Source organism: Schistocerca gregaria, chromosome 5 (genome assembly GCF_023897955.1).
Source record: "Schistocerca gregaria isolate iqSchGreg1 chromosome 5, iqSchGreg1.2, whole genome shotgun sequence".
NCBI lineage: Eukaryota > Metazoa > Arthropoda > Insecta > Orthoptera > Acrididae > Schistocerca > Schistocerca gregaria.
In genome coordinates, this window is record NC_064924.1 from 465,350,956 (window position 1) to 465,365,030 (window position 14,075).

At 35.3% G+C, this 14,075-nt stretch overlaps 1 protein-coding gene across 3 annotated transcripts in view; it reads right to left on the reverse strand.

Annotated features, from left to right (window-relative positions):
- Positions 1 to 3,607: 3,607 nt before the first annotated feature.
- The window catches only part of LOC126271925 (potassium/sodium hyperpolarization-activated cyclic nucleotide-gated channel 2), a 2,360,296-nt gene continuing 2,349,828 nt past the window's right edge, over positions 3,608 to 14,075 (reverse strand). For all 3 annotated transcript variants that reach the window (XM_049974334.1, XM_049974335.1, XM_049974333.1), the window contains one exon: positions 3,608 to 6,231. In XM_049974334.1, the coding sequence (XP_049830291.1) occupies positions 5,901 to 6,231 (331 nt within the window). In that variant the 3' untranslated portion in view covers positions 3,608 to 5,900. The remainder of the gene's footprint in view (positions 6,232 to 14,075) is intronic.

Below are 14,075 nucleotides of genomic sequence, written 5' to 3' on the forward strand. Positions count from 1 at the left end.
AATAAAGTAAAGGCACGAAACCTTCAAAAAATTTTCTATTTCTTAGTAGGAGTTGGTCACTGAGGATATTGTCTTTAACATGTTGCAGATGCTTAAAGATCTGCATTTCTTCCAAAACATCCAATCTTAAGCCCTTAACCTCGGCATGAAGGACCCCGATATTAGCTGGAGGGCTCGGTGCATGAGCTGTTTGCACAAAATGTTTCGCATGTCACTGCTTCTAGTAGAAATATGCTCTTTGTACCCGAGACCCAGAGCTCTCCCCGTTTGCTCGATGTAAAATTTTGGACAATCCCCGCATGTAATTTTATATACTCCTGATAGGGAAAGTTTATCGCTCTTACTCTGCAAGGAGTGAATTAAATTCCTATGTGAACTATTATTAGTAAAATAGGCAACTCTGAAATTATGGGCTCTGAGTAAACGCCCCAACTTGCAACTTATATTTCCTGTGTAAGGGATAGATATCGTTGCCACCTTTTTGTCATCTAACGCATCCTCTAGGGTGGAAGATGTAATATTATTTTTATTTATTTTCTTGTTATACGAGCTTCACCACGATATCAGTTTTACGATACTAGGTCCTTAAATTTTTTGGACCACACTTTAACATTGGTTGACAATTGCATTGAATTTAATATTTTCCGGAAAAATACGTTTTCCGACATTATTATACCTGCAGACTTGGCCCATCCTTACACCCATAAGATGGCCTTTTTTCATTCTAATATTCATCTAGTTACAGCTATCCCTCATGCACCCAATGCGGTAGAAACTGGATTGGTCACACTTGAGAATATTGCTATAAATAATGGCTATAGACCTCAGTTGGTAAGACAGATGTATAACAAGAAAATAGCCAAGTGTGGTTATTTTTAGGTTTCATCTGCTATTTAGCTCGCCTCTTGTTCTATCCATTTCATTTTTTGATATATGTTGATCCACGGTTGGGAATATATGGACTATTTAGCTTCGACCCATGTATAAACTTTCTCACATTTGTATGCGCATGCGCATTCAAGTAACTTCTTTTGTCTTGTGCATGTGCATAGATAGCTGGTCAGGCTCGTATGGGAGCGACCGTTTGTAGCTGCAGTTTATGGCGGGCCATGGCCCATTGTACATAGGCTGGTGTGAGGTGGAGCATACACCATTAAGTTAAGTAGTGGTTTTGACTGTACATATGTACTGTTTGTGTTTTCCTTTTCTTTTTCGTTTATAAATTTATAGCTATGGTGTTCTTTTAATCATTGACAAAGGTCTTCTTAGGCACTTGTGGGTTTTATTGTTGTTCTGAAGAAGGTGCAGTTATCTACCCCGAAACCTGGGTTAACACTTAACACTAGGTTCTTTTTTCACAATCAAGGCGGGTTTTTAGTTTTTTTAATAATAAACATATCTGTGATTGTAATATATCAGGCTCCTTATCACATGATCCAGTATCATGAAAGCCATCTATGAAATGGAAGAAGGATTCTGTTATTGAATGTAGAGCTCTCATCTAATGCCACATCATATTAGGAATTTTCTGAAGCAGGCCTTACTTGGCCCTTTGCCAAAAACAAGATAGTAAAAGGGAACAAGAATTTTGAGATAAATGATACGTTACAACTATGTCGCTCCACTCTGGAAAGTGTTCCCCAGAGTATCTGGAGCAATTCAAGTCACGTGAGCAAACTTGAAAACTGATATGCACAAAGACACAATCTTGATACTGCAACAAAACTGTTGCTGATGTAAATAGGCGACTGTAATAGCCACAATGATATTCCAAAGAGCAACAAAAGCCATTAAGGTAGATTTATTTTATTTGCCATTCTTTCCTGCAAAATTTATTCGAGCTAATGGACTTTTCATTTACTGTTAAAATGTACACTATGTTTTATTGTTCATTTATTCAGAGCTGCTTGTATATCAAGTGTTCAGTTGCAATTTTCCATTTTATTGCCTTTTACTTGCAACAGCTGCAGAACATGGCAGTAAACAGGCACTAACTGTGCATTACCACAGTGGCAGTGTGCTTGTATGACAACTGCCCACCACAACATGCTCCCACAGATTGGAGCTATTAAAACGGCTGCTTTACAAACTCTTAACTGACATAAACAGGGAGTATTCATTACTAATTACACAACAGGAAGCTCAACCACAGTGTCTTGTTTTTGACATTATAGCAATGAAACAAGTTAATTTGAAAATAATGAAAATCTGCCTGCAAATGGAAGTAGATTGTATCTTTAAACTGGGCAAGGAAAGACATTCAATTACAGAATGCTTAAAAAAAAAAAATGAATATTACCTTGTATGTTGACCCCCTTTACAACTAAAATGTAATGTTAATACACCAAAATGTAGACATTTCCTTCCATGATTCTGGCAAGGCACAATACATTGATTTTTGTCATGTGGTGTAACCAGAATATGAGCTCAAAGTCAGGTGTCAATCATAATTAAATAGATAATAATTTTCCCAGCTTTATTTTCTTTCCTGGATCAAACTGGAGGAGCACCAGCATAGTACTAAAAATTAATTATCTTTTCCCCATACTTCTGCAACTGAACTGTTGTTCATTCTGCTGTTAGGAAATGTTAAGTGGTTGCACTAGCATCCAGACATCTGCTCCAAAATGTGCTACTACATTGCATATAGCTTAAACAGATTTCCGCATCAGTAGTAGTAGTAGTAGTAGTAGTAGTAGAAAACAAAATTCTAAGAGACTGACACTCTTCGAACTATGCACAAAGAACACATATGTAAAGCAATAGCAACAGCATGTTGTAGATGTTATGGGCTTCACTAATCATTAAAATTCATTACATGGGAGGGTGTACAGTACACAGAATTGCTTCAGCAGTTAACAGTCTGTGTATGCATGGTAGGTGATGGAAGTGGGAGTTTTGGAACTCAAAATATGTGACTGACAATATTTTGATTTCAAAAGAGGGGTAAAGCATTTAAGTGCAAATAATCTTAATAGATACTGAGTGCAGGGTCCCTACTTATTCTACTTGCGTGCCAGCAAAAATGGTGAACTGAACTGAATGACATTACTGCTTATGTTGCTGGAGTATTCGAGTTTCCCTAATTCACTTCAGGCAAATGTCAGGATAATTCCTTTAAAAAGACAGGGTTGATTTGCTATCCCTTCTTCATCCACTAGCTTAATCTTGTTGTTGGCTTGGGATACAAAGCTGTAATCTTCTTTCTCACCCCCTTCAGTGATTACATTGCTGCATCGCCTTCTATCTCACTTATCGAAATGAAAAGATAGTTTGCAAACTCTCACTATTTGTATAAGTATGACAACAAGGTTTTATAATAAGGAATAAGTGAGTAATTTCGCACTACTACATTAGCAAACAATAACAACAAAAGTGTGTGAGAGGTTACAAAATCTTCAAATTGAATTTATGTATGTTGTCTTCAATATATTAAGAATAAAATCGTGCCTCTAATGGTTCAACCAATAAACTCGAGTGTATGATTTTTTTTTCTTTTCTTTTTTTTTCCAATTACTGAGCAAATACATTTAACCCAAAACAGGTGCAATATGTAACAGGTGATTTGTAGGAAAGGATGAAGATTAGTTCTATCACATATTTGGTGTTGAATGATACTCCTTCCTTTATTGCATGAACTCATCAGTGTTCATTTTAAACTTAAGTTTCTGAGTCACTTAATTTTTTTCAAAGACTGAGGATTTTTCCTTTTTTTTCACTTGAGTTTGTTTAACAGCAATGCTGTGAACGGAAAGTCACACTTTTTAAATTTACACAGGTTTCATAACAAATGATAAAAGATAATGGGTTTGTATGACAATTGTATTACAACTTGTCTTGATTTTTAAAATAGAGTTTTTTGTTTATAAACATCTTAACAATACCATAAAATTGCTTTCAGTATCCTTGGAGAAATAATGTAGCAACAGAGTAGCATCAGAGTCCAGCTACATTTAGTTTAGAGTATCAGCATTACGTTCACTGCATACGATCGGCACTTTTAAAACTACATAAACAATCTTCTTCAGTTCTATTTAACAACAATGAGCACTTTTGGTAAAAAATATCGGCAACTTATTTTCACCTATTCCAATGACATATTTCATGAGACTTACTAGCAAACACTTTCACATCTTTTACACGCATTGTACACATATTCTTTACACACCTCTCTATTAAATTACTTATGTGCTAGTTGATTTTAAGAAATGCTGTTCTGATAACAGGAAGCAGTCTTTCAATAAATAATACAGTAAAAGTGTCAGAAAACAAAAGTGACTAAGTACACTTAAAGAGCAAAGAATTTTGCTATAACAACACCTAGTTGAAACTAGTATTACTAGCTGCTGTATTTTAGACTGTGTTTTTCTTAATGAAATGCTGCAAATTCTTTGCCACAGAATTAAAAAGAAATAAGATAAAATAGCATAGACACTACATTGAATATGTATCAGGAAAACAGTTATACAATCTAAAATTGCAAGTTAACACGAAGACTTTTTTTTGCAAAATAAATATGTTAGTTACAAAAAAATCAATGTACTTCTTCCACATTTTCCTTTGACAGGATCAGTTGCTGTGATGATTTACTGCTAATGTGTTGACTGTGAATGTAGTGTCATTGACAATATTCTTTTAAATATATCTGTATTCTCTAGATCACATTTTTTTTATTTTATTTTTTAAGGCTTTAAGACAATATTGTACCTTACACACTTCAAGAAACTGTCAAACTTCTTTTCTTCTACAAAACATTCTTTGTTATTTACACATGGTGTTCACATACATATTTGTAGTGTCTACTTTCTTTTCTTCTTTTTTTAAAAACAATATCTGGTAGGAGTCCACCTGCTTGTGATTGAGAATTCATTTATTGCTTTAAATCTGCCTAGCTTTATGCCAGTAATTTAAAGGATTTGATTTTCTCACTATTTGTTTCAAGGTAACGGATATATTATTTACAGAAGCAGTTCTGAGTATTATAAAAATGGCTGTAATATAAAAAACACGAAAGCTAGCATGTGTTCCAAGTTTACCATGGCAGAAAATTTTCAAGTAAATTCAGACTGAGCAGTCAGTTTCCACATCTAATATTCATGTTGCTGCCTACCATAACTGTTCACAGAGTAAACAAAAAGGAAGTATGTGTTGCATACCAGGTGCCACAATTTCACTGAAAATGATATAATCTTAAAGTAATGAAATAAACTTCAAAATAAATTGAGATTAAATTATTATGTTATAAACATTTTCATCCCAAATGGATCTTAATATATAGTGGATTCTTTTATTTAAAAAAGCCACTTTCATTTTTTTAATAAACATTTGCCTGTTTGAAAATATCTATGAACAAATATAGAACCATCTCAACAAGAACTCTGTATCTATTCCTAATAATGGTCCTGCCATTAAGGATAAATATATATTTTTGTGTATATATTCTCTTTACATTTAGGCCTAGTTTTACTTTTCTATGAATATAACCTAGTAAAATATTCTATTACACCACATGTACTGTAAAACAGGTTGGGTGTAAAAACGCAGCTCCCTATTAACTTTATTGAGCACCCTAAGTTAAAGCTATATTATTTTGTATCTTCTAATATTGCACAATTTCTAGCTTTCACCTGAACATATGTCTTTCACAGTTACTATTGGCAAAATCATTGTGATGGAAAAAATCTGGTTAAATCACTGTCCGAGCACCAGAAAATGATGTACAATTCAATCTGAATTACAGCTTTGCAGTGCAGTCTCTGAAAGTCAATAAGAATAGAGCACTATTTCTGTCTAAATGAAAACAAAAAATAATGAACAAGATAATTAAGCATCTCAGTTTTACTATTGTTTATGAGCCAGAGAACCTGGCAGAAAAACGGACTATCAGCAACGCGCACTTGTCACTGGAAGGCAGTATCCTTTTGGAAGGTATCAGACTTGTGGAACGCTGGGCGACTCATCGGCAACTCTTGTGATGCAGCAAAACTATTTTCAGATTTGGGACGAGGAAGATTTAGTCTATGTAAAGTTTTTCCTAACTCGTGCAAGTTACGTCCCAACTCATGTATGCTTTTGTCACTCGAACCATGTTCAACGGATTCTTCTGAGGTATTTACATGTTCTGCTTGTTCTGCTAGAGCATTCACAACAGCATTGATGGTTTTGCTTTCACTGCCCATATCTTCTTCTCTGTGAGAGACAAGATTCGGGTTTTTTCCAATCTTGTTCAGTCTGAAAAAAATGAGTTTATATTAGAGATAATTTATACAGTATCACATGTAATGTAGCTTTATTTGTTTTTTATCTTTAAAAATCATCACTATAGCAAGTCTGAAGTGTTTCAACCAATAAAAAGTAATGCTGAAATATAAAAAAAAATTGATTTTACTACATTTCATAGTGATAACAGTTCACATAAATTTAAACATAAGTGGGGAACCAGTAACTTTAATTTTGAAAAACTCTGCTCTTCAGGTGGCAGTAGACACACATATTAATACAAACTGACAGAAAATTTCATTTAACTAATAAAAAAAGTATCCTGTGTTCAGCAATTGGAAACCTATGTTTCGTACAGCAAATGCCTTCTTTCCTTCAGTTTTCTATTTACATGTTGTCCCTCTTCCTCTATATCTTTGTTTGCTTCATTGAATCTACTCTTTTAGTCCAGTTTTACTTCCTATTCAGTCTACATAGGTTGTGTTGCTACCTGTCCTGGGATGGAGTAAGCTTTCCTTACTCTACATTACTAGTTGCTTTTTCCTTGCAATGATGAAGAAAATTCAAGATTGAATGCATTTTTAAATTCGACTGTCAGCTCTGCTTCATTTACTAGTGTTTTAATGGTTGTAAGTACACCCTCTGTGACAGTTGTAATTAAAGCAGAAAAATGGAACCAATAATAACTATAATAATAATAATAGTAATAATAATAAAGTGAAAGTTTCTTGCCAATAATAACATAGCAATCTATCTTTTCATACTGTTTTGAGGATGTATTTCTATTTGCCACATAAAGGTGGTGCTGAATTGCAGACAGGCACAATGAAAAGCTGCTGGAACCCCAGCATGTGTATGTTAGCATGTGCGCTCTCTTTCAGAAGGAAGGCTTTTTTTATCCAAAAGCTTAAATGTTAGCAGTCTTTTCATTATGCATGTCTGCAACTCAGCACCTCTTCTACAGGGCAAACAGAAATATCTTCTTTGTAGCTGGAGATGAATTGAGGGAAATACTATCGTAATCTATTAGAATAAACTCCAGCATGCCTGAGAATTAAGAATGATATAGGAAAACCATACAACAGTAAACAGTAATGGAGGAAGTTTAGAATTCATTGGATCAGGAAAATTTTTTAGGCCTAATGGTTATGAAGAGTTCCACCAGAGAGAATACAACTTCCTGCTTAAGACATATCTTTACTAAAAGGTTGTAATATATAAGTGACCATGTGAGAGAATACAACTTCCTGGTTAAGACATATCTTTACTAAAAGGTCCACAATATGTAAGTGACCTGGTGTGATGGCTTGCTTTGTTCGTGTTGACACTTTATGAGAGACCTGATGCATCCAAAATAATTTTAGTTAAGAAAGGCGTACTAGTGCCTACCACTTACATTTGCACTCCAAAAACCACCATAAGGGCTGTGGTGGAGTGGCACATGGTATACCAGAATGACGTGTGTTTCTTCATGTACAATACATAAGTGACTGGGTTTTATGGCGTACATTTTATGTGAGTCCTGATTCATCCAAAATAATTTCAGTTATGAAAGATGTACAGAAGCCAACCATCTACATCTGCTCTCCAGAAACCACCAAAAGTGTTGTGGTGGAGTGGCACATGATACACTAGAGTCGTATTTGTTCCTTCACATTCCATCCAGGGGCGATATGTGGGCAGAAAGGTTTGTCTGTATCTGTCTGTGTACATGGCAGAATTTCTTTAATTTTATTTTCATTGTCAAGAAGTGAGGAATAAGTTGGAGGAACTAATGTGTTTCATGGCTATTATGTGGGCTCTCAGAATTTTGAGAGTAAAGACTTGCCACATTTTGGGTAGTGCATTCTGTAGTAGTTTATTGTATATTTCTGTGATGCTATCATGCTGACTAAATAAACAAATGGTGCAGATATTTTTTTTTATTTTTTTACAGCTTTGTTGATAATACAGCTTGGAAAGAGTTCCAGCAGTAAAAAATACTCAAGGCTTGGTCAAATGAGACTTTTATGAGTGATCTCCTTCATGGATGGGTTGCAGTTTCTTAGGATTTTTCACTACTAAACAACCAAACTGATGCATTAGATTTAGTTCAACAGACACTGTATGCTCCATCAACAGACATTAGTTTGAAAAATGCAACACTCACCCTCATTGAAATTACCAAATTAGTAGTACTTCTGTTAGTTTCTAAAAAGATGTTGCAACTTACTTATGCTCTGTAATCAGTCATCAGCTCAAAGAATATCTACTCAGTTAAATGTGCCATTGTAACAGTTATCTTTAAACTGGAGTCAAGAAAACTACATCTAATTACAAACATATTTCATCCTTCCAGCCTTTTCAAAATATTTTGAGTAAGTGGGCATGATAGTGTACGTAATTCACATATCTGAACAGAATTTGTTAAATGCTTCTCAGTTTCACATTCATAAAATATCCTCCAAAGGGAAAGCCATACAGGACCTCACAAATTAAGTTCTGGCACAACTACCAAGTGTACCAGTATGAAATGAGCGTTTCTTTGTGAAAATGAAGCACTAATTTTGAATTGAAAGTAAAACATTTTATTCAAAGTACTGACCATTGCTTTCTATACATTTTGACCACCATTCTGGAAAATTTGTGGACACCACGCCAATAGAAATATTCGTCTTTTGAAGCAAACCAATCAGACACCCAATTGTTGACTTCTTCGTAGGAATCGAAGCGTTCCTCAGCCAATACATGTCCCATTGATGAAAACAAATGGCAGTTGGAAGGGGCCAAGTCTGGTAAATACACTGGATGGGGTATCAGCTCCCAGCCAAGTGTTTTGATTGTATCCTGAACCAGTTTTGCTTTGTGTGCAGGTGCATTGTCGTATAAAAAAAAATACTTTGCCATGTCTTCTGGCCCATTATGGTCTTTTTCCGATCAATGCATAGTTTGAATTGATCATTTGTTGTCTGCAGCAATTAGTATTCACAGTTTCACTGGGTTTTAGAAGCTCACGATACACCACACCTTTCTGATCCCACCAAACACAGAGCATTGTCTTTGTGCCGAATCAATCTGGTTTTGCAGTTGATGTTGATGGTTGTCCCAGATTAACCCATGATTTTTCCCATTTAGGATTCTTAAAATAAATCCATTTTTCATCACCAGTAACAATTTGATGCAAAACTGATTTTCTTTAATGTCTTTGAAGCAAAATATGACAAATGGTTTTTCGGTTTTCCATCTGTCTTTCATCCAATCCATGTTGCACCCATTTTCAACACTTTTCGATCTTTCCCATAGCTTTCAAGCGGTCAGAAATTGTTTGTTGTGCAACATTTAGCATTGCTGCCATTTGCTTCTGACTCAAAGTATCATCTTCATCCAATATTGCTTTCAATTCGGCGTCTTCGAACTTTTTTGGTGATTTGCCACGATCTTCAATTCTTACATCAAAATCATTGTTTCTGAACCGTTGAAACCATCTTTTGCATGTTGCTTCTGATAGAGCATGATCACCATATGCCTCGACAAGCATTTGATGTGACTCCGCAGCACTTTTTTTTTCAAATGAAAACAAAAAATTAATTATTTCTGCAAATCATCACTTTCTGGTACAAAATTCGACATTGTTAACACGATGAAAACATATGATGTTGTTTGTTCCATGACTTGATGTATACTAAATATCTTTGACAGATGTGATACCAACCAAACAAAAAAAAATTAAGGCTCGTTCACAACAAATGTTCCCTATCGACACATTTGTATCTTAATGCTCATTTCATACCGATACACCTAGTAAACAAGAGCAGTTATCCTGTTGGTATATTCTGTAACATTGCAGAAACCTTTGCTTGTGTGAATCACAAAATTTGAAATGAAAAAAAAAATTAAATGATATGACAGTAAGGTACTTGTATTGCATGGACTGAGCCTTTCCTTCATAATAGAAAGAAGAGGGTCTCATTGATGGACTGTCTCACGGGCATGAACCTAACCTCAGAATGGGAAGTTAACAAGCAGGCTTTTTCCCTCTTCTCTAGTGAGTTATATACTCTGGTGCAAAGGGATTCACAAGCTATCAACTAACATAAAGCAAAAAACTTGGGAATCATTACCAGTTTGAAAGAAAATTAAAAGTATGTCTTATGAGCCACTCCTAAAAATTATCTGGTTATCCAGAATAAAAGATTGAAACACCTGTTAGCTACATGTTTCAAGTATCAGTGACATTGTAAAGCAGGGTGGTGAGTAATAGTAGTTTGTTGTAAACAGATTTCTGTTGTTACAGTTGTAGATAATTAATTGCTTTGAAGAATACCAATGTAATCTAGTAAATTTTAAGTTATCCATAGAGGATGAACAGCAGGTATATAATACAAATGAGGATGCATTAGTTTTTCAGAGGAGGGGATTTCCCATACAGATTAAGTTTTTATGAACTGCTTGTCATTGGAACTTTCTAGAAAATTTAAACTATGTGCCACACCCAGAACCTTGAGTTTTGCAGCCAGTGCTCTTACTGACTGAACTGTCAAGGCACGACTTATAACCTCCCTCTTATTTTCCAAACTTCACAAAAGCTCTCCTGCATACTTTGCAGGACAAACACTCCTGTAAGAAAGTCCTTGATCTTGATAAACAACATTCCAAGTTTGGGTACCAGTTCAGCACACAGTTTTAAAGTGTTAGAAACTGTCAGAACAATGTACATTCTGCTGCTCAGGGGGAAATATTCTTTCCATTTTTCTTCTGTTAATGTATATCCTGGCTCATTCTATAACTTCAAAAGTTCTCCTTGTTGTATACTATGGTATACAGTGAATAAATGAATGATAAATACCTATTTAGCAGCTGCCTTTCCCATGATTATGTACAGGGTGCTAAGTAATATGTGGGAAACCTTTGGCGAATGGATAGAGGATTTAAAAAGGAATGAAAAATTTCAGGTATGCAAATGATCACTTTTTTCTATAATTTTTGTAGTTAAAGACATTTTGTTGTTGTTATTTGTTTGCTTCATTTCTGTCTCTGCCCTCATTTGTTTGTCATAGTTGACATGGTACTAGTAAGTAAACAAATAATTTTAGTATTGAGAACATAGTCAATAATGGAAACCTACTCTACAGTTTTTACTGGACTAGTATGTAGTGTCTGCTGAACATTCTTCCCCCACCAGGAATCAAATCAGCTATTTCCAAGAGGAATGCCACCAAAAAAGTGTACATTAGTGATCTCAGCTGGAGAGTGATGTGTTGTGCCTGACTTCCAGTCAGGGGCATGATGCCTGCTTGGCCATATTCTAATTTGACTAGAGTGTTATGTACATTTCTGGCTAAAATGTATTCTAATCAGTGCATGGCAGATATGTACCTCGTGTATGGATTTGCAAATTGCATTACACCTGAAGCTAGATATTTGTAAGCTGAAAGATTTCCTAATAGGCATTTACTGAACAATAAGACCTTTGAAAGAATACAAGAATGTCTTGTGAAAACAGACTCATTTGAGAAAGGGTCATTATTTTTGGGAGACCAAGTAGTGTTAGAATACCTGATGGAGAAGATCTGCTGTCTCATCATAGTGAGGACAATAATGGTATCAGTATCAGAGAAAAGGCAGAAAATGAGAATGTGAGTCATGTGACAGTGTGAAAACTGTTAAGAGAGCTACTTCTTTACCCATACCATCTACAGAGAGTGCAAGGTGTTACTGAAATAGATTTTCAACCGCGAAAACCTTTTTGTACTTAGTTACAGGGGATGTGTGCTCAGGACCAACACACGCTGTCTAACATACTATTCACTGACAAAGCAGAGTTTACTAGGAAAGAAGTGCAGAATTTTCACAACACTTATGAATTTGGCCATAGGGCTAGATTCTGGCCCGTCTGACCGGTCAGCCTGCTACTTTGTGATAAATAACACATGATATCTCCAGTGCTGAGATGGCAAGATCTTTATTCGTCCACTCGGCAATTAATACAGGACATCTTTTAGACACAGTGACCGTCAAGGCAAGACTCGCACAAAAACAAATAAGTGACTTGTTGACTGGTTTCTAAAGAACTAAGTATAAAAATGGTACTTAAGAATTAACATTGAGAAAACAGGAACATGGAAAAACTATATATTAAGCATAAATGGCATGGACTAACGGACACAACACAGCACTCCTGGTGGCCAGTGTGGAACCAATTTATTCACACAAAATTAAAATACTTGCAGTGTGACACACAGGTGATGCATTCGTGAACCAAACTGCGCTGCACTGCACTGCATTGTACTATTCCACTCATTGTGGTCACTACATGTATGAGTGTATGAGAATCCTTCCCTAGTTTTGGAAACAAGACATCAAAAACAGTTTAGCATTAATGTAAAAGCTGACATAATTGGAGACAGATTAACTGGGCCTTTCATTTTCTGTGGAACACTGACTGGAGCAACATAAAGTGAGTATTTAATGGAACATTTAAATGTTTTGTTGGACAACATACCAGTACACTTATGTCAGATCATTTGGTTCATGCATGATGTGGCACCAACTAAGTTCGCTCTGCAAGGAAATACACTTTTAAAATAGTGTTTCCAAAATAAATGGGTAGATTGTGGGGCAGCATGATTTCCTGATCTCAAGTAATTGAGTTTTTATTTTTGGAACATTCAAGAGTTATTGCAAATGTTGATATTCTTCACCAGCACATTCAGAGAGGGTTTGTAGACATCTTGAATACTGGAGTGAGTAAGAGAATCCATGATGTGGCATTTTAGATGCTTGTGTTAGAGCTAATGGTAGACAAGACAACACTGAAAAAAAAGTGGAACCAAACTGGAAACTTGAAAATAAAAAGACAGAAATAAATAAAGAAAGCATTTAACAACAAAAAAGTGTCTGTAAATAAGAAAACAAAAAAAAAAAAAAAAAAAAAAAAAAACTGACCACATTTATGTATTCACTTATTTGCTTGTTTTTAAGTCCTTTCTATTTTCCAGAAGTTTCCTGCCTATTAGTTAACAACCTATATACCACCGTGTAGTATTTTCAATTGGAAATGTTTGGTACAGGTACTGTAATGGGACAAAGTGAATGTGTTTCATTTGGAATGAAACCAAAGATAGAGAAAAACACTGCATGTAAAAGATACCTTTAATTGCTTATAAATGAGTAACGCTATTGTGCACCATTTTTGTGATGTATGTGTATGTTCAGTACTGACTGAGGTTCAACCAGTGAAATGCTCTGGTTAATCCTTTTGTGAGGTATTCCTCTTTTACAGTATGAACCAAATTGTTTCATGTCAACATTTGACCATCTCCGACAGAGATTATCAATTTTACATTTAAATCCTTACTTGGAACTTACACGTGGAACATTTCTAAGCTGAAATGAGCATTTGCAAATCCCCTTGGTCAGTACTACCTGACAGAAAATCTACATTAAAAATTTTTAAAAAATATAGTTCTGTCCATATAACCTAACTTAATATTCCCTCCAGTTGTGAGATGAAATGTAAGTTGCACCATGCTGGTGACCAGTAAAGTATCAGTATCACGAGCTTGCATGTTTCCAGCTCTACTGTTATTTTTCAACAAAACACTAATTATTATTCGGTCGAACATGCGGCTCATCTTGGATATAGAACATTTGCAACTATCATTACCAATCTGACTGTACTGCAGACCAGTTCAGACTGTACTGCTTGACTTCCTCATCCAAGGTATATTTTTTGCCTCTAAGAACCTACTTTAGTTCACCAAAGTAGCAAAATTAAAGGGAGACAAGTCAAGGCTTATGGAAGGTGACTGAGGACCTCCTTTTTGAATGTCTGCAAGAGCTCCTTGTCTGCGATTGCTGTAAGGGGCCTTGCATTT